The sequence below is a fragment of the Amblyomma mixtum genome, chromosome 8 (genome assembly GCF_055824585.1).
Source record: "Amblyomma mixtum isolate Tamu chromosome 8, ASM5582458v1, whole genome shotgun sequence".
Taxonomy (NCBI): Eukaryota; Metazoa; Arthropoda; class Arachnida; order Ixodida; family Ixodidae; genus Amblyomma; species Amblyomma mixtum.
In genome coordinates, this window is record NC_143019.1 from 108,790,054 (window position 1) to 108,815,681 (window position 25,628).

At 49.0% G+C, this 25,628-nt stretch overlaps 1 protein-coding gene across 3 annotated transcripts in view; it reads left to right on the forward strand.

Annotated features, from left to right (window-relative positions):
* The window catches only part of LOC149333850 ((3R)-3-hydroxyacyl-CoA dehydrogenase-like), a 60,678-nt gene that overhangs the window by 26,546 nt on the left and 8,504 nt on the right, over positions 1–25,628 (forward strand). For 2 of the 3 annotated variants that reach the window (XM_089558817.1, XM_089558818.1), the window contains exon 2: positions 15,156–15,334. In XM_089558817.1, the coding sequence (XP_089414943.1) occupies positions 15,169–15,334 (166 nt within the window). In that variant the 5' untranslated portion in view covers positions 15,156–15,168. Of the gene's footprint in view, positions 1–14,983; positions 15,051–15,155; positions 15,335–25,628 lie in introns of those variants that run through there. The other variant, XM_089558816.1, reaches the window with a different exon arrangement.

Sequence of the window (25,628 nt, forward strand, 5' to 3'; positions counted from 1 at the left end):
CATGTGATACGTGTCCGCAAACACTTCCCCACAGTGTGGCCACTCGCCCGAAAAGGCCGAATTGAAATGTTTAAGCACTGCCGGGCACAGTACCGTGTTGGTGTAGAGGCGAAGGAGCCAACGCTCCTCCATTTTCTTGGGGCCTTTACAGGGTAGCAAGGCTCCGGCAAGTTGCTAATGCATTTAAAGGAAGAAACAGCGCTCGTGTGTGTGTCATTTCTTCGTGTGTCCGTGTTTCTTCGCGCTTTTCTTCCTTTACAGGGGGCTGGGTATCGCCTGTGAGCGGTTTGATACAGGAGAGATATCTCCTAAAAAGTAATAGCCGGATTAAAAGGGAGAGAGGCGATGCCCGGTGGTTAAGAGCGCGGGCGGTAGCGTCCGCGGCCTTATCTCCCTCTATCCCGCATGTTCTGGGGCCCACATGATGGTGCGCCGGGTTGGGAAATCCCGGTACTCACATCTATGTAAAATTTGGAAGGCAGGCTCTGGAATTTGTCCCTGTTCAAAACTGCGACAAGCTCCCCTTGAGTCGGTGATAATAAGAAGGGGCTTCAGGCATTCGTTGGTAACCTCAATACTGCGAATCCGCGCACTAAGACGTCATAACCATTTCGACCAACCGAACAGCGGGACACCTCTGTTGACAACCTTCTGTCGACAATGATGAGGCATTAAAGGCTTTCGCCTTAATAACGGGAGAGAGAAAATGCGTTCTAATGACATGCTAGCGAAAATCAAGAGGAAACTGGCCTCTTCAGGGCATATAATGCGAAGGCAGGAGAACTTATGGTAGTGAAGTGTAGAGGAATAGATTCCGAGAGAAGGAAAGTGGTGTAGGTGTCGGCTGATGATTGGTTGGGCTGATGAGATTAAGAAGTTTGTGCGGATGAGGTGACCGTGGCTGGCACAGGACACAGTTTATTCGAGAGATAAAGAAGAGAATTTTGTCCGGCAGAGGGCATAGCCAGGGTGATGTTTTCATGGCATAAGCACTGATGTGCGGAGACTTTTCGGAAGGGTTTATTCAGCCGGCACAATCAACAATGGTTTCATTATTTTAATACTACAGAAGAGCCAGATTTACTCCCAAGCAGTGAAGGGTTCAAACGAAATAAGGCGCAAAATAAATCTTTCAGTTCATAAAGTTAATGCACTTGTAAGTCGAAAAATAAGAAAAATCAACCCATAAACAATGTTTTCTTCTCCTACTCTAAAGAGCGTGCGCAGTATCTAAATTCGGAGCTGTTAGTTGAGGCACCATTTTCTCAATATCCCCTTTTTGATAACTATTCGTGCGCGTCCTTCAGGCTCGAGCGATGTTTGTCCGACCTTAATGTCTCTAGCCTGCACCCATCTGCCTGTGCAGTTTAACAATACAGTTTCAGAACATGTGCGGTTTTTACCAATAAAGTTGTTCTGTAATACATTTCCAATTTTATTACGCTTGGCAAGGTTCTGACTTCAAATGAGATAGAGGCAAAAGTTGAAACATGCGTGCTACTGCAAAGACGCCAGAGGCACTTCGCCGCCGCGGTGGCTCAGTGGTTATGGTGCTCGGCTGCTGACCCGAAAGACGCGGGTTCGATCCCGGCCGTGGCAGTTGAATTTCTTTGGAGGAGAAATTCTATAGGCCCGTGTACTGTGCGATGTCAGTGCACGTTAAAGAACCTCAGGTGGTCGAAATTTCCGAAGCCCTCCACTACGGCGTCTCTCACAGCCTTAGTCGCTTTCGGACGTTAAACCCCACAAACCAAGCCAGAGGCACTTCACTAGCGCAGAGGCACATAAACTTTATCTATTTATACAGGGTGTCCCAGCTAACTGGGACCAAGATTTAAAAAAAAAACCTAAGCGTTCTTCCGAACTGAAATTGCGTGGATGTTGTTAGGGTTTATCTAAAGTTACTGTACCATTTTTTTTGCTCGACCTATTTGAATAATTAATAGAGATAAATTACTTGACTTTTTAAATATAGCTTGAAACGTTCAGGCGCCAATAGGAAAGTTATGGAGCTCCACAAATACTGTCCAACCCAGGCGCTTCCAACGAGATTGTTAAACTCCGCGGGCTTTCGTTTTTCCTGAATAAAAACGACCCCGCTAAGTCTATCTCGTTGGAAGTGCCTGGGTTGGACAATATTTGTGGAGCTCCACAACTTTCCTATTGACGCCTGAATGTTTCAGTCTATTTAAGTAGTTTATCTCGACTAATTATTCAAGTAATTTGAGCAAAAAAATGCTACTGTAACTTTAGTTAAAACCTAACAATATCCACGCAATTTCATTTATGAAGAACAGTTAGGTTTTTTTTTTAAATCTTCGTCCAGATTAGCTGGGACACCCTGTAGAATGGCTCCTAAACACCCACATGCATCACGCTGCGCCATCTATGACAAGTAAGCAGTCACCGTCATTAGTTTTCATGTATCGTGAGTACGAATATATCCTTTTCCAAAAGCCTGCAACGATAATGTAGTTTTTAAAACTGAATAAAAACACCTCCTAATGCCGTGCCAATTGTAGTGGAGCTATTACTCCTGTTGCACACCAGGTTCATCTCTGTACGAAGTATGTGCGGAAAGAAAAGAGTCCAGGCTTCAAAATGAAGCAAACTACTTTTAGCTGATTTTCCGAACTAGATACCAACGGCGTAGTAATGTGATAACGGGAACTTGGAGAGCCAAAATTTCTCCTCTACTTTAACCCTTCGCAGGCCAGTCGAGGGGGTAAAGGGCGTAATTTAAGCCCGAACGAAATTTATTCCTATAATATAGTTACATCCGCCACCACTTATCAGTCCCACGAGGCCAAAAAGGGGGGCTGTTTTATTCGAGGAAATGCGTTATTTCCAAGATGGTTTCGTTTCCTGTATAGACAGCACTAGGGCGGATGCTGTAGGGCCAAATAGAGTTGCTGACCTTAGTTCAAAAGACATGCCAACGTCAGTTTATGAACGAGCGCCGCCAGGGACAGGTCACAAAAACAGGACATGCCTATAAGTCGGCACCAGATGAACGCTCGCGAGTTTGTTTTTTTCGAAGTATCTATGGTTAAACGTTGGTAAAAAGTCGCCTGTGAGCCATTTCGTTGAGTGAAGCTCTCCTCACACCAGCCCATTAGTAATTTTACGCGCTTTTTTGTCGGCACGCAGTGGGGAGTAGAAAAAAACGGGTGTTTTGTTTTTTTTATACTCTGCGGCTCGCATACCTGAATTCACCGTATGTAGTTTTAAAGCCACAAAAAACATGATATTGATGCCAGGAAGCAGGCTTAAATATCGCGCAGCTGCTCTTGGGTGGAACATCGCAGCTGGACGAAAGAAAGAACGAAACCACACAGACCGTCTGCATTGTTACAATTAATATGCACCTATAGCAGCTCGCCCAAGTTTCCATGCTACCACAGCTGCTCTCGCATCGGAAATTGTGCTGACACTGTATTCAGGGTAAACTTTCCCCGAATCATCAAGGACGATCTAAGGCCCACGAGAGGGGAAGACACAGAGCAAATCCCGGCTCAAAGTTTCCATAGCTCCGTACTAAGACGAAAAAGGTAAGTTACGTTCTCGGGCATGTTTCCATCTGTGAGAGAAAATTCACGTAAATCAAGAGACTCGAAGAGTGAACGCAGGCACTGGGTACAAGAAACTTGCTGGTGTACTATAGCATTGCGTCCGTGCTAGAAGTGTACATTTAGGGAGCCGAATTGCAGTCCACGAACGTATTCTCGGGCAGATGTCCACAGCCATGTGGCTTTTTTTTTTATATCATTTGTTAACACGGGTGCGTGCTCTTCTCTACAAACACTACCGTAAATTATGCACCGAGAAGACAACGACCACTGCGCTTTTTATGGCTACAGTGACCAAACTCCGAAATAATCTGGCGTAACAAATAAATAAGGCGTACCAACTATGGGATCTACGGCACCTAACGTCTAAATAATACCTGTGTACAGACAACATCTGCGAGTGAATAGCACACGCAGTGATATAATGATCTAGTGGACCACTATAGATGCGTTGTGTGTTGAATCATTCGCAGTAGACAGAAGCTCTTGAACAGAATTTGAAGATGGCGCAAGAGCGTGGACAAAAGAAAGAACGACCAACCCAAACGTTGACTGCCAATTGGTCAAAAAAAATTTTAACTACTAAGAAAGTTACTTGAGATGTTAGAATTCAGCCCCCGTATTGGCTGCTCTTTCTTCAATCCGTATCCGTGCACTGTCTTCAGTTCGCAAGTACCAGCCGGCCAACCTTCATGACTGGCTTGGAGCCAAGCACTCTTACCAAAATTTAGAGCCCGTGTTAATGGACAATGCGGGCTTCTTCACTTAAGCATGAAAATGTCGACTGGGTGTTTCGGTTTCTATTGCTGCCACTACGCGTTGCATGACGCTGAACATCGAAAACTAACATCGGAATTTTCACTGTTTGCTATATCTTATAGAATCCTTTACACCCAGGACTGGTTGTTGCCAGCGTAGGAGCAATATTGCAAGTCAGTCTTTGCAAAGCGTATGAAGAATAGACTATCGTTATCAATATGAATGTGCACCAGGCCATCGCATTTTGTAGCTTTCTCGAGGTTATATGTAAGGACACCACCGTTGATTTACGCTGGGTTCTCTGCGGGGTCCAGAAGGATGGGGCTAGTAGATTATGTCCAGAATAGCAGCAGTGTGGACTTCCGTCTTTCAAGGCCACACTTTATAGATTATGTGCCCTCAATGGGTACGTGCCGCCCACCTTATTTGCTGCCCTATGATGCCTCCCTGTTCCCCTTCCATAACCTGTTTCATCTACGTGCCGCTTTCGTGATTCAGCACGTCCATTTTGGACAACGACACTACGATTCTAGCCTTGGTTAGTGGGCTGAAACTCGTGAACCAACTATTCAGCAAAGATAAGAGAACGGTTCACGCGTGAAACCTAAACTCTATGCATGGCAACTTCTACCTTCTTTCCCTTCCACTATATCCGCACTGGTCTACTTGCGCCTTTATTAGTACTAACTCTGTCCACTCTTTAGTAATTATCGCGGAATCACCGTGCACCGAACGATTCGTTTACCTCCTCTTTACCGATCTCCTTGATTTTGCCCATCCAATCCTTGCACTTTTGTTCAGCTGCAATTGGTATTACGCTGCCTTCACAGCGCGTGCTAATACCCTCCATTCCTGTCTTTGTTCTTGCTACCACTCAAAGTGCTGAGCTGCAGATTCACTTTGCGCCCCTATTCATGGCGGTCTTCACGGTAATGAGCGGAGGGTTGTGCATATACAGCCAGATACTCTGATTCAATGCATGTAATATTCAACGTGTACTGATTAGAGGGGACACGAATAAGGCCCTCAGTATTCGCACCTAAGGAAATTGCCGTGCTTACCTTCGACAGGTATACCATCGAACGCACCAAGCCGGTTTCAGAGGCGAGCTGGAACCCTATATCTGAAAAGGAAGGATTTCCGGCTTGTCCCTTTTCTTCGTGACATGAAGCGAAAAGAATTGGCCAAGCCGAATTCGTTCCTTTTCAGATGTAGGTTTTCAGCTTGCCCCTGAAACCGACTCGAAACGTAGCGACTAGTGGTGAAGTTGGCGGGCGGAATGTCGTGTATTCCTAGGCGCTATCATGACACACCCACGGAGCGCAGCCGTGCCAGGAATGGAGATGTTTGTTTCTATAAACTCTCACTACCTTACAGCAATATCCGGCGCCAGTGGCAAGCATGGTTAGTCTCATCGGTGTAACCAGCAACCGCCTCAATCGTAAATCAAATTTATTTTCTGGCCTACAATGTACCTTTGATTTAAGCGATAAATTGGCGCACAGAATGACAGGGTTTCAGTGCGGTGAGAGTTTTGATTATGGTATTTACAAAACCCATATTAATATTGATGCGGTTAGACGACGACGACAGCGATGGCACGAGTGCGCAGAGTAGAAGACGACAACGAAGTTCGGACTGTGTTCTCGGTGGTGCCGCTCGCAGCTGTTCTTGTCTATTTGTAAATATCTGTAAATATATTCTTTCCCGCAACATATTTGGTGGAGGTGCGGATTTCCCCTACGTCTACCGACGACGGAGCTCCGCAGCGGCCGCCAGTTGCCTTCACTCATCATGACCCAAGACGCCGCCCAGCAAACGTCAGCCCCGGCCATGACATCACTCGTTCTTTCTCCCCCTCGTGACCCTGGGACATTTTCTGGTACCGACAACACTGACGTCGACGACTGGATCAACATGTACGAGCGAGTGAGTACCTACAACCGCTGGGATCCGACCCTTATGCTCGCAAATGTAATATTCTATCTAAAAGACACCGCCCGGGTCTGGTATGAGACGCACGAAGACCATCTGACCAGCTGGGACGTGTGCAAAGAGAAACTCCGCGAATTGTTTGGACGGCCGCTCGGCCGAACGCTTGCCGCTAAGAAGGACCTCGCCTCCCGAGCTCAAACATCTACGGAGTCCTATGTGTCGTACATTCAAGATGTGCTGGCCCTCTGTCACAAAGTCGACGCCAACATGCCCGAGTCTGACAAAGTCGGCCACGTGTTGAAGGGAATCGCCGACGATGCCTTCAACTTGCTCGTATACAAGAACTGCACTACAGTCGACGGAATTATTAAGGAATGTCGACGCTTCGAGGAAGCCAAAAGCAGGCGTATTAGCCAGCCGTACACACGCCTCCCTAACACGGCTGCGACTTCTTCATGTGAAGACCTGCGACACCGGGAAACTCCAGCGCCCTCAGAAAATGTGACCCGCATCATCCGACGCGAGCTCGAAGCTATGTCCCCTGCCCCCCAGCATCTACATGATGGCGACACCCGCTTACCTACCATCTCTCTGGTACAAGCTGTCGTCCGCCAAGAGCTTGCCAACCTTGGTTTCCAGCCCGTCAGCCCTGTACGGTCTTCACCACCACCCGAAATCACTGCGATTGCTCCTGGACGACCTTCGTACTTCACTCCACGTCGCCGAAACCCTAACGACTGGCGGACAACCGACGACCGGCCCATTTGTTTCCATTTCCACCGCATTGGCCACATCTCCCGCCACTGTCGAAATTATTGGTCCCGTCGCAGCACATACCGTCCTCTCAGCTCCCACCGCGACGACGAACAGCCCAGCCACTACACGCCCCCTCCAGCCCAGCACAGTGCTACAGTCGACGGCCAGATTCCCCGCTCCAGCCGCTCCCCGTCCCCCCTGCGTCGCCAGTCTCGTTCGCCCCAACGCCGTCGCTCCTCTCCTGGCCCCTACGGACGCTCGCAAGCGGAAAACTAGACGCTGCAGTGTCTGGAGGTGATGCTGCAGTACAGCCCCAGTCCCAAAATCCTCGATTAGCCCTTCGCGCACACCATAATTTGCTCGCCATTCATGTCGATGGAGTGCCTGTGCGAGCCCTGATCGATACAGGCGCGCACGTATCCGTCATGAGTTCAGCCCTACGACGCCGCCTCCGAAAAGTACTGACCCCTGCACCCAAAGCCGTTCTCCGCGTTGCCGACGGCGGAACTGCTCATGTTGTTGGACTATGCACAGCCCGTGTGACCATATCCGGCCGCCATACGTCCGTTCTGTTCTCTGTTCTGGACCAGTGCCCTCATGAAGTCATTCTTGGCCTCGACTTCCTGTCTGAGCATTCAGCCCTCATTGACTGCGCCACTAATGTCGTTCAGCTTGACCTTCCTCTTTCTGCTGAGTCGCCGTCCCCAGTTATACACCGTCTTTGTGCTGTCGACTTTGTCCGTCTACCGCCTCAAGCCGCAACTTACATTTCTTTCTCATCTGTTCCCCCTGTACCTGATGGTCACTACGTAGTCACTCCGGCACTTGACGTCGCCCTGACGCGCAGCATTGCGCTTCCACACATTGTATTTACAATGTCGGCCAACCGAGCGTGCCTTCCGGTCCTGAACTTCGGTTCATCCATCCAACCGCTCCCGCAAGGTATCTCACTCGCCACGCTGTGCCCTGCTGCCGAATGTGTGATATCAGTGGTGGACAGCTGCTTGCCTTCCACTCAGCAATGCCGGTTGCCTGCGGCCCCATCAACAGCGAACCCAACGGACGACTACGCCGATATGATCGCTTCTGACCTACCGCCGATGCAAGCTCGCGATCTTAGGTGCCTCTTATCATCTTTCCACGACATATTCGACTTTGATAGCCGTGTTTTGGCTCGGACCTCTGTGGTGACGCATCACATAAACACCGGTGATTACGCTCCTCTCCGCAGACGTCCGTACCGAGTGTCCAGCGCCGAACGCACCGTCATAAATCAAGAGGTGGACAAGATGCTCGCAAAAGACATCATCGAGCCCTCGTCAAGTCCTTGGGCTTCACCAGTCGTCCTGGTGAAAAAGAAGGATGGCAGCTGGCGCTTCTGCGTTGATTATCGGCACCTCAACCGCATCACAAAAAAAGACGTATATCCACTCCCAAGGATCGATGATGCCTTAGATTGCCTCCACGGCGCCAAATATTTCTCTTCAATTGATCTTCGATCGGGGTACTGGCAAATTGCCGTTGATGAAAAGGACCGCGAGAAGACCGCCTTCGTGACGCCTGATGGCTTATACCAGTTTAAAGTCATGCCGTTCGGCCTCTGTAACGCCCCGGCTACCTTCGAACGAATGATGGACTCCCTTCTTCGTGGCTTTAAATGGTCCACCTGCCTCTGTTACCGAGACGATGTTGTGGTTTTCTCGCCTACTTTTGCCACGCACCTCGAGCGCCTCTCTAATATTCTGACAGTGTTTCGTAACGCCGGACTTCAGCTGAACTCATCGAAATGCAAGTTCGGTCGTCGCCAACTCACTATTCTCGGACACCTCGTTGACGCTTCTGGTGTACGCCCAGATCCCATCAAAATTCAAGCTGTGAAGGACTTTCCTCTTCCAAGGTCGTCGAAAGATGTACGCAGCTTTGTCGGCTTGTGCTCATATTTTCGCCGTTTTATCAAAGATTTCGCCGGCATCGCTCGTCCCCTCACCGATCTTCTGAAGAACGACACCCCCTTTACCTGGGGCCCTGCTCAAGAGAACTCATTTTCATCTCTCGTCCATTTGCTGACCACTCCGCCCATCTTAGCACATTTTGACCCGTCGTCTCCCACCGAGGTTCGCACCGACGCCTCCGGATATGGCATCGGCGCCGTCCTAGCCCAACGTCAACAGGGTCAAGATCGAGTCATCGCTTATGCCAGCCGCCTACTTTCAGCCGCAGAGCAAAATTACACCATTACTGAGCGCGAGTGTCTTGCCCTTGTCTGGGCAGTAGCTAAATTCAGACCCTACCTGTTCGGCCGTTCATTTGCTGTTGTCACTGATCACCACGCTCTCTGTTGGTTGTCTTCACTAAAAGATCCCACCGGTCGCCTTGGTCGCTGGGCATTGCGCCTCCAAGAATACTCATACTCCGTCGTGTACAAGTCAGGGCGCCATCACCAGGACGCTGACTGCTTATCCCGATACCCTGTGGAACCACCTGACCTAGAGGACGCTGAGACCCTGCCCTGCCTCTTAGCTATCTCCGATCTTGCTGATATTGCCAACGAACAGCGTCACGACTCATCTTTACGACCTATCTTTGATGGCATCCGTTCTGCAAGCCGATCTCCGTCTCTGAACCTTTATGTGCTCCAGAACGGCATTTTGTATCGCCGAAACCTACGCTCCGATGGCCCTCCGCTCCTGCTCGTGATACCCCAACGTCTACGCTCTTCTGTCCTTGCAGAACTGCACGATCTGCCGACAGCCGGTCACCTTGGCGTGTCCCGCACGTACGCTCGGGTGCGGCATCGCTTCTTTTGGCCTGGTCTCTATCGTTCCGTCAAGCGTTACGTGGCCGCTTGCGACCTGTGTCAACGTCGGAAAAGGCCCTCCACTCTGCCTGCCGGTCTTCTGCAACCCATCGACATACCTCCTGAACCTTTTCACCGTGTTGGCCTCGACCTTCTTGGCCCTTTTCCGACGTCCCTCTCCGGCAACAAGTGGATCGCTGTCGCAACTGATTATACGACTCGGTACGCCATCACGCGTGCTTTGCCGTCCAGCTGCGCTACCGATGTTGCCGATTTTCTTCTGCAAGACGTCATCCTTCACCACGGCGCCCCTCGTCAACTACTCACCGACCGCGGTCGTTATTTTCTATCCAGAGTAGTTCACGACATTCTTCGTTCGTGTGACACACAGCACCAGCTCGCGACAGCTTACCACCCACAAACCAATGGGCTTACGGAAAGGTTCAACCGCACGCTCACCGACATGTTAGCCATGTATGTATCGCCAGACCACCGAGATTGGGACGCAGCCTTGCCTTATGTGACATTTGCATATAACTCTTCCCTTCATGACAGAACAGGCTATTCTCCTTTCTACCTTTTGTTTGGTAGGCATCCCACCTTGCCTTTGGACACACTCATGCCGCCTTCTTCAGCCCCCACCACTGCTTACGCTCGGGACGCCATCTCCCAGGCCACGCTGGCGCGCCAAATAGCACGTAGTAGGCTCCAAGCCTCTCAAGTTTCCCAGAAGTCAGCCTACGACCGCCGTCACCAGGCCGTCGAATATCCCCCAGGATCACTCGTCCTTCTCTGGACGCCCTCTCGCAGCGTCGGTCTATCCGAGAAGCTCCTTTCGCACTACCGTGGCCCTTACCGTGTCGTGCGCCGTGTTACCGACGTTAACTATGAAATTGCTCCCCTTGAAACCTCGCCCTCGTCATCTGGCGCCACCAACGACATCGTCCACGTCTGTCGCCTTAAACCTTACCACGACGCTCATACGTCGCCGCCCTAACGCCGAGACGGCGTTTCAGCAGCCGGGGGTCCTGATGCGGTTAGACGACGACGACAGCGATGGCACGAGTGCGCAGAGTAGAAGACGACAACGAAGTTCGGACTGTGTTCTCGGTGGTGCCGCTCGCAGCTGTTCTTGTCTATTTGTAAATATCTGTAAATATATTCTTTCCCGCAACAATATATACGATAGCCAGCAGCATACCCGATTGGTTGTGGCAGCTGTGTATCAGCGTCTACGTGCCTTCGTGGAAGTGTAATAGAGGGGTTGACGGCACCAACGACGTATTGAAATTAAGGTCACTCTTCACGGCATCAAGTGCACGCCCTCGGCTTAGGATTCATGCCAGATATCCGATGGCGAGCGGTTTGGGTTGAAAACCACCGGCCTGATTGGTCCTGCGAAGGAGAGAGAACTGTTTGTGCGCTTATGGGCAGACTTTCAAGAACTGGCGTGTTTCTGAAGATAGCACATTTAAAACTGCTAATTCGTTCTATCGATTTTAAATTTTCCTTCTCAGTGAAAAACTGACGCCAGAGAGAAAGAGCAAACTGGACGCATTTCATATGTGCACACGTTTTAGCTACGATCGCACTTGTTAATCTTCCTCTGCTGAAGTTTCAGGCGTGGAGCGGCAATAACAGGCACTAGTTAGACCAAGTGTGCCAACTATTCCCCACTGGGCCCAAATTGGTGAGATTAATGGTGCCTCAATATTATGAGAGCAGTCACTCCGATTCTCATCGCCATCATCATCATCATCAGCCTGACTACGCCCACTCCAAGGCAAAGGCCTCTCCCATGTCTCTCCAATTAACCCTGTCCTTTGCCAGTTGCAGCCACCGTATCCCTGCAAAATTCTTAATCTGATCCACTTACCTAACTTTCTGCCGCGCCCTGCTACGTTTGCCTTTAATCCACTTCGTTACCCTTAAGAACCAGCGTTTATCTTGCCTTCGCATTACACGACCTGCCCAAGCCCATTTCTTCCTCTTAATTTCGACTAGAATTTCATTAAGAGGGGTGTGTTACCTCACCTACTCTGCCCGCTTCCGGTCTCTTAACGTTACGCCTATATTTTTCCTTTCCATAGCTCGCTGCGTTGCCCTTAAGTTAAGGTGAACCCTTTTTGTTAGGCTCGTCTTTTATACCCCGTAGGTGAGTACCGGTATGGTACAGCTGTTGTATACTTTTCACCTGAGGGATATTGGTAAACTGCCATTCATGATCTGAGATAACCTGCCATATGCGCTCCGTCCATTTCTTATTCTTCTAGTTTTTCCTTCTCATTATCTAGACCAGCGGACACTACCTGCCCTAAGTGGAAGTATGCCCTAGCCACTTCCAGCACCTCGCTGCCAAATTCGAAGTGCTACGATTTGAGAATGTTCGAAATGGTCTCCAGGTGTCTTGGAATATCTATTATCAGATTATATTAACGACGCAAGTTAATATTACATTTAATACTCTTCACGCCCATAAAGTTGTATATGCGGCACGTTCTTCTTGAGGGTATGATATTGATTTCGAGAGCCTGGAATTCTTGTCTGTGAAGCACATTTTCATCGCAGGTCTTTATCTGAATATCGCCACTGCTGAAATGATAACCTCGCTTTCCAGCTTCGAACCCTCAATTACCTCGCCAAACAGGACAGTCTCATACGAAGCCAGCCCTGTTGTCGTGAAAGTATAGTCCATCTATGCAGTGATAACAGCTGAGTAAATGCCATCTTTCTTTTCGCAAGGGCCATTTTTGTGCAGACGAGAACATTGTGTTGTGTAATTGTGAAGCGTTATTCTGCGAGGGTAATAAAGCGACATTTTAGCGTCCCTGAAATTTTAAAGGGCTGGCGCTTCTGACTCTCGTTTTTAAAAGCACGCGGTTGCGCAAGAGCGAAAGAATGTTCAGTGGGGAATCAAAACTGGCTTAAAATTCTTGCTTCGTTTGCTGCTTAGAGCACAGCACAGGCACTTCATATTTTTTATTTTTTTGCTGAATTGACATATTAAGGATATGGGAACAGAAATCATTCCTTCACACGCTAATTTCACTGATAAAAAGCGCAATTGATAAAGGAGGAACCTGGTCTGAACCTAGCGAGCCAATTCCAAAGAATGAAAACAGGAACAAACAAAAAGTGCCGGTTATTCCATACTGCCACACCCTTTTCCACAACCTCTTTTTTTTTCTTTATTTTCGAGATTGACATGAAAATAATAAGACCACTTCAGCTACACTTGAGCTGATACGGGTGAAGTAAAAATTTCTTAAGTTTCACTAGATCATCTAGTAGTGTTACCCACTGGGGTGGGTCACGCTGCGCCTGGTAACATTCCCGCAGATAAACAGCACTTTCAACAAAGTTCTCAGGATAATAAGCCGTGCAAAAGCACAGTTGGTGTTCTCCGCTTCCGACAACTTATCAAACCTGTGTAATCGCGTGAACCCTCGTCTTAAAAAAAGCCATAAAATGTAAAAGGAAGCATAAGGACCAGTATGTCACATGCGGAAAGAATGCAGTCTATTCTATTCCGTTGAAAGGCGGCCGGAAGTACATAGGCCAGGCAGGCAGATGCCTCAATGATAGGTTGCGAGAACACAACAATCATGTCAGGAATGCTGTCAAAGGGCACCTTACTGGCCACATCAACGCAAAAGAAAAAGATGGAAAAACAAAGTGCCCTGGCTGTTATCCGGATTTCAAAAGCTCTGTTGTCATTGTTTGCCACAAAGATCAGCTTACTAGAGAAATTATAGAGGCGTTCAATATGCATTCGCAAAAAGAAGATACGTGTGTCAGTGCTGCCTCAGTGTTTTTATCTGACAAGGAAATGCTTTTCATGTCTGCTAATCCGTAAATGGTGTTCGACGATAACGCTGTTTGAGTGCTTCCTTATTTCAAAGATTTTTATTTCCTCTTCTCTGTTAAGAAATACTTTATATTGCCTGTTGTCTCGCAATAAACTTAAGTTGTAAGTTATCTGTCGTCCCCCTGTGTCCGTGTCTGTTTAGCGCTATGTGGCAAGCGAACGAGTGTACTGTTCAAGTACATGGTCGCCTGCGCCAACCATTTCTCGTGACCGTGTTTGTAAATGTTGGCATGACTGTCTTAAAGAGGTTTAGTTGCCTGTTCATTCTCTTTGCGGAGAGAGCATCTGGGTGTAACCGGTCAGTATGGAGGTTAGGTGGAACCCAAATGTTGAAAAAAACTTCGATATTTCTGGTTTAAATATCAACAACTACATTCGATTCGTTCAAATTAAATTACATTTTAACAACTTGTATGTTCATATCACCACGCAGTGGTGACGGCAGTCCGAAGAGCAGGAAGACAGTCAAAATGGCGTCTGAGCAAAACCCTTTATTTGGGCTCACTTGCGCTCACAAACTACTGAATGACTCGGCGGTGATGTACGAACAAGCCTGCTCGGCGGTCGACGAACAGAATGATTCCTGCTCTCATCAGCGCTCAATTTAAAGCTGACAGCTTTAAGGCTGATAGATAAACTTGCCACAGCGTTCTGGAAAAACGTAGAGTCAGCTCCGCCTTGCTGCAATCAATCGAGATAAATCTGGTCGCGTCTTGCATCACAAGCAAACGATAAATCCGCTTGCCGGCAGCTTTAAAGTGCGAATAAACAATCAATATAAAGACTCGCGCCAATATGCAGGAAAAATCTACCCACGAAGTCAGCTCATTTCACCAGGAAAGAAAACATTATGGATGGTCTCTTACCCCGTAGGCAGACTTGGGAAAACCCTGGAAGCAGCGAAGTAGTTATTAAAGCTAACCATGTGAGCACTCATTGGGCTTGTGCTCTAAATCAGTGCTCTGTGAAAGCGGACGAGAATTTAAGTATATTTAAGCAAAACCTACTAGTATCTGTAAGGGTAGGGGAGCGAGCTAGTTTAAGGCTGCAGCTGTGAGGAACAACAATATTGAATTTACCATCACAAGGCGGCTGTGGTTGTCCTGACACACACTCATAATTGCTGTAGAAAGCAGACGAAAAAACTCACCAATAGCAGGAAACAAGTACATGCACCTTGTTTCGGATTTATTCCCTATTTCAGGCGTTTTGCCAGAGGGTTCTCGATGCGTTGTCGCTGGTGTCATAGGTGTCTACGACAAAGCAGGTCGCTTTCGCCTTCATTTCCGGAAGTCAGTACTTTACTTCTACTGCCGCAAAACATCCTTGGGAGAAAAATTTAGGATGGATTTCATGCGCATGAAACGTAATTTTTTACCGATTCGTGAACCACCTGAGGCAGTATTAGGCAGGAATTGTATCATAAGTCTGTATGGTATAATGACCCTGCATAATATCCTTTATTTTATAGACCCAGCTCACCAATGGCCACTGATGCACAAGTCTTGTCCGGCCGCCTGGCTGTCGTGGCCGGCGGCGGAGGGGGAATAGGTGGCGCTGTCTGTCAGCTGCTCGCAGAAAAGGGAGCCCGCGTCGTGGTTGCCGGACGCCGACTGGAAACGATTACAGCTGTAGCATCATCTTTGCCAGGTAACAGACGATGCACTACCACGAGCGCTCGCTTCTTTGATTTGGATGTCGTTGGGAATTCATATATCCCGCCTTATGAATACGTTGAATATTATTTCTAATACGTTATGCAAACATTCTCCGTAAAAAAGGGCAATAATAGACAAACCCGTAGAACATACTCCGTCTTGAGTGAACGAAACTGTACAGTTTCAGAATATACATTACTTTAAGCAGACGGTATGGCCGAAAAAACGGCCGAGGGATCTCAAGATGTTTGGTTTGGTTTGGTTTATGGGGTTTAACGTCCCAAAGCGACTAAGGCTATGAGAGACGCCGTAGTGAAGGGCTCCGGAAATTTAGACCACCTGGGGTTCTTTAATAAATTTCGAGACAACGTAAATATTATCGTCAACTGAATAGTTATTATAAAATCTTCCAATAAGAATACATAGTGCACCGAGTGTTTTATTAGACGTGCTTTTCTTATTTATTGATTTATTTTGCCTAATTTCATGGCCCGCAGGCACTACAGAAAGGAGTGGTGAGTTTGGTACATTAGTTGCTGAACAAAACGAGATAAAAAATAAACTCAGGCACTGCGATGGTCCGCTAATATAAAAAAGTGGCGAAAGAGCGCCAAGAAGATTATGTCTTCCTCTGAAGTAAAGTAATCGCGACTGTGCGTAGCCCACTCCCCAAAAGATCTTCGAGGACGTTGTGTACAGAAAATGATGCACAGCCAGTGCAAGCCATTATGTTTGTCAACTTGCCACTATATGAATTCCCTTGCTTAATGACCAAGAGATGTAATTCCCCATTTTCGCGCTGTCTCGCACTACAAATCGACAGAAGCAGGTAAGCTAGATCTAGAAAGCTGAAAAGTAACTGTTATGAAGGCTTTGAAAGTGCGGATCGCTCCATGCAGGTGTTTAACGTGTTGAAACAGCAGGTTATGGTGCGAATTGGTAAAACACACGCCGCCAAGCTGTGCAGCCATTCTGCCAGAAGTTTTGAACATGCAATGAGCAAGTCTATTGTTCTGTACACAGCAGCCGAAGGAGTCCGTGCGATTCCTAAAAAGAGCTGGCTTGCACGAATGTGAACATTTGTTTCTTGCTTGTCTTAACTTGAAGGCATTAAAAAATGAGGCTATTTTGCAATTATGTTTCAGCTAACAGGAGTATGCGTGAGATTTCGTAGCTCATTAAGCAAAGATCAATCGATGGATGTTCGTTAAATGCTCACATTAAGCAGTAGCTGAGCTTAATTGCAGCGAAGCATTTCAACTCTCTTTGTGTTTAACGTTTGTCGGCAGCATTCACGGAGCACATTGCGCAGCTCCAAGTTCAATGCATAGTCACTTGTACAGGCCACGTGGATCTCCTTATTCCACAGATTGCATACAAGGTCACAAATCGCTTTTTAACATTTCAGCATTTGGATGCTTCCTTTTGTGCACAGTCTGCAATACGGTTCCAAGTCTCATATTTCCCGAATGTTCAAATTGAATGTCGCATGGAGAAGACGCATTTTATTGTCAGGCTCAGCTGGCTTATGCCAGTTCACCTATAGAAACGTGGAGGCTAACAAAACAAATTCAGTTTAAACTGAGTACCAGCACCACACAGTGAGGTATGGGAAGTAGACTGATAGGGGTAACGTTAAGAGACACGAATAGGGCAAAGTGGATCAGGGAACAGAAGAAGGTTGATGTCGTACTGGTCGAATAAGAGATGAGGTTTGCCAGGGCATATAATTGAAAGGTAAGATACTTATTTTAATTAAGGTTAACAGACTGTATTCAAAAAACAGGAACCCTTAGCAGAGGGCGGCAGAAAGTTAGGCGGGCAGATGTTAAGAAGTTTGCACGAATAGGGTGGCCACCACTGAAACAAGGCAGGGTTAATTGGAAAGATATAGGCAAAGTCTTTATCCTGCAGTGGTCGCAATCAGGCTGAGGATCATGAATTAAGCTCTATGCCGAGAAAGGTAAAAGCTGACGTGTTCTTTGATGTACAAGCATTTGCAAAAATCTGTTATAGTGATATTTATCTCAGCATCCTCCAATCGCAAGTGTCCTCACGCTTAGTTCTGCCTCACATGAAAATGCAGTGTTACTATTGTTATACGGGCAATGAGGGAGACATTACCATCCAATAGACCGGCAGACCCATTCCGTTACTGCCATTTCCTCAGTTCACGGATATATGGCCGCAATTACTTAAACTCGTTCGTAGAGGGGGCTGTAGAGCAATGTTGCTACAGTATTTCAACGCATATTGCTCTGGTTAAACAAGAACTAAAGCTGTTTGCATTAGCAGGGTACTAGAAGCATTAGCAGGCCCTTAAGACCTAGAAAGCACTATATGGGTACCACAGGGCATCATGCCAGATTGGGATTTTTATACTTCTGGGCGCTTGTCGATGAGTAAGTAAGAGCCGCGAAGTTATATCTTTACAATTCGTAGCGATCTTCCTAGTTTAATGGAGGTTATGACGCGCTATTTCCGCAGACAGCAGAGTATTAAGTAAGCGAAAAAATATAAGTGGCAGTACACAGCGTTTGTTGCCGTAACTGATGAGTGAATAGGAAACCGTATTGATTTACTTCACACACTGTGCAGGAAAGAAAAAAAAGGTAAATTACTTCGGAGAAACTGTGATAGCTTTCTATTTCTTTCACTTCAATAGCCTGCTGTAACCTAGCAGAGAAGTACTCATGAATATAAATGTACAGCAGCAATGTGTATTTGTAATCCGCTATAGCACAGTTTAGTTCAACAAAGCTCGGTGACGTCTGAAACATTAATGTTATATATAGCCTCGAAAGGCTCACACTTCCGCGCACTTTATATGTCAGCAACTGAAACATAAAGAATGGAAGGCAGTGATTTTAAGGGCAATAAAAACTCTCTGGAAAACTCCGTTGTCAGGCTGAGTGCAGTGGGAGAAAAATAAACAGAAAACTGCCATCTAGAATTGACTATGCTGTAATGAAGAGAAATGCCGGTTAGCACCTCTATCGCATATTTCTGAGTATTATAAAAAGCAGTCCGAGTATTCAAAAAGCTTCTAACGGCGAAGCCTAAATTACTAGCTGGTCATTTACTATAAAGGTCAAGACTGGGGAAAGAAATGAAGAAATATTTATTCAGATATCCCTATTCGAAAAAGTTAAGCAAGACAACACCGAAAAACTTATTTCAGACTTCTGCTATAAAATGGTAGGATACGAGCCCCATGTGAGAATACAAAAGAATGTTTTCCATCACTGAGGCGATAATCCAAAAGGAAGCTGTTGTACTTTTTTCTTATTTGAAGGAATATGATATGATTTCCAAGGATCAAACAAACACAGCTTCGGGGAACAGCGTGCAGTGCAGCCCATTTCAGTGCTGTGGAAGATTTCAAACCACCTTTTTGCAGCTTGATATTTCTTCATCTTTTTGGAAGCAGAGTGTCGGAAAGCGCAACATATACTATTTTTTCCCCCAGTTTTGTCTCTTTAGGACGTGGGGCGGGAAAGAAGCAAAGCGGAAAGACGTAGGCTTTCGGGTGTGAAGAGATCCTGCTGTGTTCTTTTTTCTTCGTCTGAAGAAGTTAGCAAAGAGGCCCATACCACGATTGTTACTCTATACCGCAGCCATGAGCACCATTCCTATTTTACAGGCATCTTCACACTCGAGTTTTATTATACGCTGTGCTGCTATAATTGAAAATATTTTGACAGTTGCACAAGTAAAAATTTCAATTGAAGCAATTTTTTCCGCAAGGTAAAAAGTACCACTCCCGGTGCATGACTTCTGAACACTGTGGGCTCTACCTCATCGCCAAAGTGGCGATTAACCACAAACGCTCCGAAGCACGTGGTTAAGATGTTTTGTGACCCCCTATAGCAGCGCTTCCCACATTCGTTCAATTAGGGTAGGCGGTTGATATACGTCTTTTGACTCGGCGGCCGTAGAGCCTTCGCATGCAGGCGTATAAAACCACCGCAGTGGTTGCATGGAGACAAGACCAAGTCGTTTCTATAATCTTTATGATACTGGCCGTTGTGTCATCCAGCTTTACTATTGCTGGTGCCACCGGTTACCTATCTTCACAATCCCGTGCTGCTAAAACTAGTCTCCTAGTAAAAAAAAAACGCGTTTTTCCGGGTTATACAGATTTCTAGGTGTTCAAAGTAAGGTCGGCTACGCACTCTTTGACCCAGTGTCATCTGGCAGAATCAAACCTAAAACAATGTTTTTGTTGAGTACTAACAGGCTTTGGCAAAAATTTCGGCTTTGTTTTCACCTGCATATTGAAACTTCCCCTATACTCTAGAACGAGCGCAGCGCATTTTGCCGACAACAAGGCAGTTGTGGTTGCTTGCTTATGCACGGCCATATCTGCAACATTCCAGTCAATTACATGCGATCGCCGTAGGAATGAGTGGTCGTCCTTCTCGGCTGCCGTAATATGACACCCGAGTGAGCGTTGGACGTAACCCGGCGGAGACGTCTGCCGCCATATCGAACAACGAGGAGCCTGACGTGTACAATCTTCATCGTTCCAAAGCGCTCTGATCACATCTCGCTCAAATAACTAGAAAAACAAACAAGCCACTTTTGGTGTTCGGAGCGTTGGCATTCATACAAACCAGTACAGTATTAATGCAAACAGCATAAAGTGAGTGTTGAAGATATGGAGCGCTTAAGCAAGAAAGGTCGCACGGGTGAAAGGCGGAGTTAAGGCGTCGCCATAAGCGATACCCGGGAACCCTTATGAGCCGACACTTGAGGTAGATGCTAAAATACGTGTCATCAATTTGGGACCGTAGTCACACTAACCTAGTGACCGTATTTGAAATGGATGAAATGTTATCCTTTCTGGCTAGAGTTGAGCCCTTACCGTAATCACTATGAGATCTAGTCTTGAGCTTTCGCGACTGGAACAATTCAATTCTAGGTCATTTGGCCTGAGCATAATATTGTCACGACCAGAGGAGCCGTGAAGGTAGACGTCGAGAAGAACCCAAGACCGGGAGCCTTCTTTTAATTATGGAGCCAGCTTCCACGACACAGAACAGAACAGCGCGCCACGAGAGTCCACCGCCGCTTCGCCGTCGCCTTCGACTCAGCGTGGAGGCCGCGCGGCGCGTTAGGCGCGTGGCATTATTCCCCCCCGCGAAAGCAAACATCGTCTCGATGTGGAATGGGGTATGTACAGTGAGGGGAGGAGGAACGAAAAAAAAAAAGACTGGGGGTGAGGTGAATTATACAGTGCGCGCTAGATGACATGCAGGGAGAGTCAAGATCACACGTGGGGTAAGGGAAAAAGGTACGAAACAGCGTGAACACAGCGCTCAGTCACGCGAAAAGTACGGTTTTAAGCGCACTACATGCACGATTTCAGGCCGTTGACGATGAGGGCCGGCGACCACAGTTCCATGGGGGACAACTTCGTAGTTGACGCTGTTCAGGCGGCGCAGGACTCTGTACGGGCCAAAATACCTATTTAAAAGCTTTTCGCACAATCCCTTGCGGCACACTGGTGTCCACACCCACACGTGGTCGCCCGGCTCGTAGTGCACGTCCCTGTGCCGAAGGTTATAGTGTCGGGCATCGGCGGATTGCTGGTCCTTGATGTGCAAGCGGGCCAGCTGACGGGCCTGCTTTGCTTGCTCCACGAAGTGGCCAGCTTCAGGGGGAAGCTCTGCGTCGCCGTACGGCAGCATGGCGTCTAGCATCATCGGACCTCTCTGCCATACACGAGACGGAACGGGGTGAACTGGGTGGTTTCCTGCGTCGCGGTATTATATGCGAAGGTGACGTACGGCAAAACCTCATCCCAGGTTTTGTGTTTAGCGTCGACGTACATCGAGATCATGCCCGCCAATGTTTTGTTGAGCCGTTCCGTTAGACCATTGGTTTGGGGATAGTTGGATTCCGCCTCTTGATCTCGTAGAGGGAAATTTAGTTAATGATGATTGTTGTAGGATTCTTGACGTCTTGCAGATTCGTTTTGCTCAATCACATTGCAAGAGGACACTTCTGGAGAGGTTAAACTTTTATAACAATTAAAAGTACAAAGGAGGATACAAGCAAGGAGAAAACATATTTACACTTGACTGGCTCGCAGTTCTAGGTGACGAAACCAGCCCTCGGTCCTGGCGAAGCAGCGGGTTTTAAATCCCATGTCCCCGCCCTCGGTGGGAGAATAACCAATCAAGTACTATACAAACATCCACCCAATAACTTATTGGGGAAAGGAAAATACCACCAATCAGCAATTGGGGAAAGAATAACACAACCAATGAATGATTGGGGAAAGAAGGTAACTCATCGCGACACTGTACACATATGCACACTTTCCACCATCCCGATTTCAGATAATTATGCTTTCCCGCTGCGAGCTTCGCGAACACTCGCTTTCCCAACGTCCGGTTGCCCCAAGTTCGAGGGAAGCCACTTCAATCCATCTCTTTCCCATCGTCGCTCCTCATGCCTGCAGCTAGCGTGACAATAGGTCAAAGCATGCCGCTGCAGACATGGTACAAAGAGCCACGCACTGTGACGCGGGTCAGCCTCGCCGTACACACGTGCACACAGGATGCCGCCTAACGACTCCGTCCATAAGGGGAGTTTGAAGTCTCCTGTAATCCCCCGCCATTCGGCGCCTCCCTTCTCCCGCTGGGTTCACTGACCCCTTTCTGTGCGGTTGTGCGGAGGGCCCAAGAAAAGCACATAATGGGCATTCCACTACGCGACCGGATGCGGCGAACAAACTACAGCACCGCGAACTTCACTGGGATGATACGCTGTTGTTGGTCGATGAGCAGTATGGCTAAGCGCTAAGATGTCACGTAGGATTCGGGCTGTAAACGCCTTGCCTCGGTCAGTAATGATGGCCGATGGGGCGCCGTGTCTAAGCACGATGTCGTGCATAAAGAAGTGGGCAACTTCGGCGGCAGTACCTCGCGCAAGGGCCTTCGTTTCAGCGTAGCGGGTCAAGTAGTCTGTGGCGACTACGATCCACTTGTGGCCGAAAGACGACAGAGAAAATGGCCCCAGAAGGTCCATACCGACTTTGTCGAATGGTATTTGTGGCGGCTCGATGCACTGAAGCAGTCCAGGAGGCTTGAGCGCGGGTTTTTTTCGCCGCTGGCATTGCCGGCATGTACGGACATAATGCTTGACACTTGAAGTAAGGTTGGGCCAATAATAGTTCTGCCGGATTCGGGATAAGGTGCGGGTAACTCCAAGGTGGCCGGAAGTCGGTTCATCATGGCAGGCAAGGAGGACTTCATCCCGCAGATCAGACGGTATGACGAGCAGGTAAGGCTAGGTTTCGTGGTATTTCAGGGCACCCACCTTCGAGATGTTCGATGAGCAGACGGAGCTCGGCGTCGGCACGCAGTCTGGAAACGAGCTCAGATGTGCTGACCGCTCCAAGGAAGCTATCATCGTCGGTGGTGTCTTGCGGAGGAGGTTCGACGGGAGCGCGTGACAAGGTATCAGCGTCGGTGTGTTTCCGGCCTGACTTGTAGGTGACGGTGAAATCGAATTCCTGCGGGCGTAATGCCCAACGTGCTAGGCGGCCGCAAGGGTCCTTTAAATTTTTCAGCCAGCACAGCGAGTGGTGGTCGGTGACGATACGAAACGGTCTGCCATAGAGGTATGGGCGGAACTTGGCGGCGGCCCAGACTACCGCTAAACATTCTTTTTCCGTGGTAGAGTAGTTCAACTCAGCACGCGACAGTGCGCGGCTGGCGTAGGCAATTACTCTGTCGACACCGTTTTGCCGCTGAACTAGAACGGCGCCAAGACCGACGTTGCTCGCATCCGTGTGCACCTCCGTATCGGCATCTTCGTCGAAATGTGCCAGGATGGGCGGTGATTGGAGTAGGCGTCGTAACTCGTCGAAGGCAGTCTGTTGTTCGTTGCCCCAGGAAAATGACGTGTCATCACGGGTTAGCAGAGTCAGAGGGCTGGCGAGCTGGGCGAAGTTTCTAATGAAGCGGCGATAATAGGAGCACAGGCCCAGAAAACGTCGGACTGCTTTTTTGTGGGAGGGGACCGGAAAGGCAGCAACGGCAGCAAGCTTCTCTGGGTCAGCGCGGATTCCGTCAGCACTAATGACGTGCCCGAGGAACTTCAATTCGGTGAACCCAAAGTGGCATTTTTCTGGTTTGAGGGAGAGGTTGGCGGATCGAACGGCTTTGAGGACGGTCCTGAGGCGGTGCAGATGTTCCGTGAACGTTGCGGAAAAAATGATGACATCGTCAAGATAAACAAGACAGGTCTGCCACTTCAAACCGGTGAGAACGGTGTCCATCATTCTTTGGAACGTGGCAGGAGCACAGCAGAGCCCGAATGGGAGGACGCGAAATTCATACAGCCCGTCCGGTGTAATGAAGGCGGTTTTCTCACGGTCCCTCTCATCAACTTCTATCTGCCAATAACCACTTCTGAGGTCGACCGAAGAGAAGTACTTGGCTTGACGAAGTCGGTCGAGGGAGTCGTCGATACGCAGGAGCGGGTACACGTCTTTCTTGGTCACACTGTTCAGCTTCCTGTAGTCGACGCAGAACCGTAGTGTCCCGTCTTTCTTTTTCACGAGGACGACAGGAGACGACCACGGACTGCTTGACGGTTGGATGACGCCGTCTGTGAGCATCTCTTCGACCTGTGTTTAAATAGCATCTCGCTCACGAGGGGACACACGATAGGGCTGCTGATGGATGGGTCGGGCTCCTTCATGCGTGATAATGCGGTGTTTAACTATCGACGTTTAGCGCACTTTGGACGACGACGTGAAACACGCACCAAACTCCCGCAAGAGGTCCTGGAGTTGCCTCTTTTCAGTGGGTGGAAGGCCAGGATTTATGTCTACGCTGGTGACCGCTTCGGCGTCAGCTCCAGGTGTGTCCTCCGCACAAGCAAAGCATTCGGCCACTTCCTGAACATGGTCGACGTAAGCGATGGCTGTGCCACGGAACAGATGCCGATGTTCATTGCAGAAGTTGGTGACAAGGACCTCTGTACAACCGTCATGAAAGGATCCAAGGCCCCGTGCCACCGTAACCCCCTTAGTGAGTACGAGGGAGACATTAGGCTCGACAACCCGGAGTCCCCTATGTGGCTCGTCGCAGGTAACTCTCGTGAGAATGCTGGCACGTGGTGGCACCGTAACGTTATCGTCGGCGACTCGCAGGGCGGACCGAGAACCCTGGTGCGCAGGTTCTTCTGTGGCCATTGCGGTAGAAAACGTCACCAAGCGGTTCGGGAGGTCTATGATCACACCGTGCTCGCGAAGAAAGTCGATGCCAAGGATGACATCGCGAGAACATTCGCGGAGAACGAGAAACGTGGCAACGAATGTGCAGCCTCGAACCGTAACCCGGGCCGCACACATGCCGAGTGGTGCGACAAGATGTCCGCCTGCCGTGCGTATGTCGGGACCGTCCCAGGGTGTCGTCACTTTTTTCAGGGCCGTCGCAAGCCGTCCGCTAAGGATAGAGTAATCTGCGCCCGTATCAACCAACGCGCTGACCTCCTTTGTGTCGACGAGAACAGGGATATCCAAAGAGACCCTGCCTTCAGCACGGCCCGTCGATGGCTGTTGTGGAGGATTCAGTGGGTGCGGCGGCGGAACCTGGTCGGCGACTGGGGTTGCGCTGTCGGAGCGATTCAAGCGGCGCGTTGGGGGAAACTTTTCGGCGATGCGGCGTTCGGCGTCGGGGCGATTGGGTCGGTGCGGCGGCGGAAGCGGGTCGGCGATTGGGGTTGCGGCATCGCGGCGATACGAAAGGCACGTCGGGGAAAACTGTGCAGCGGTGCGGCGTGTGACGTCGGGGCGATTCAGTTGCTGCGGCGGTGGAAGCTTTGCGTCGGAACGGCGTTCGGCGGCCTCGCCTCCAAAGGCCGCCGGAGCTAGTTTTCCCGACGAGGGCTCGAGGAACCACGCTGTCCTGAGGCGAAACGGGACCCAGAGGGCGAAGACCGGCGTGGAGAGGGCGATCGCGACTCGCGGCGCGGAGGAGATGGTGAACTACGCTGGCGGGTGACATACTCGGCGATGTCTTGAGGGCGCTCTCCAGGGCGTGGACGGGGGCTGTCGACAGAAAAACCGCGTAGTCCCATTTCGCGATAGGGGCACCGCCGGTAGAGATGGCCGGCCTCACCACAGTGGTAGCAGAGCGGGCGTTGATCCGGAGTGCGCCAGAGGTCAGTCTTCCGCGGTGCCTGGCGCCGATCCGCCCAGTAAGCAGTCGGCTGGGCAGAGTGCACCGCGACCAATGGTGCGGTGTAAGGCGAAGGCCCAGGAG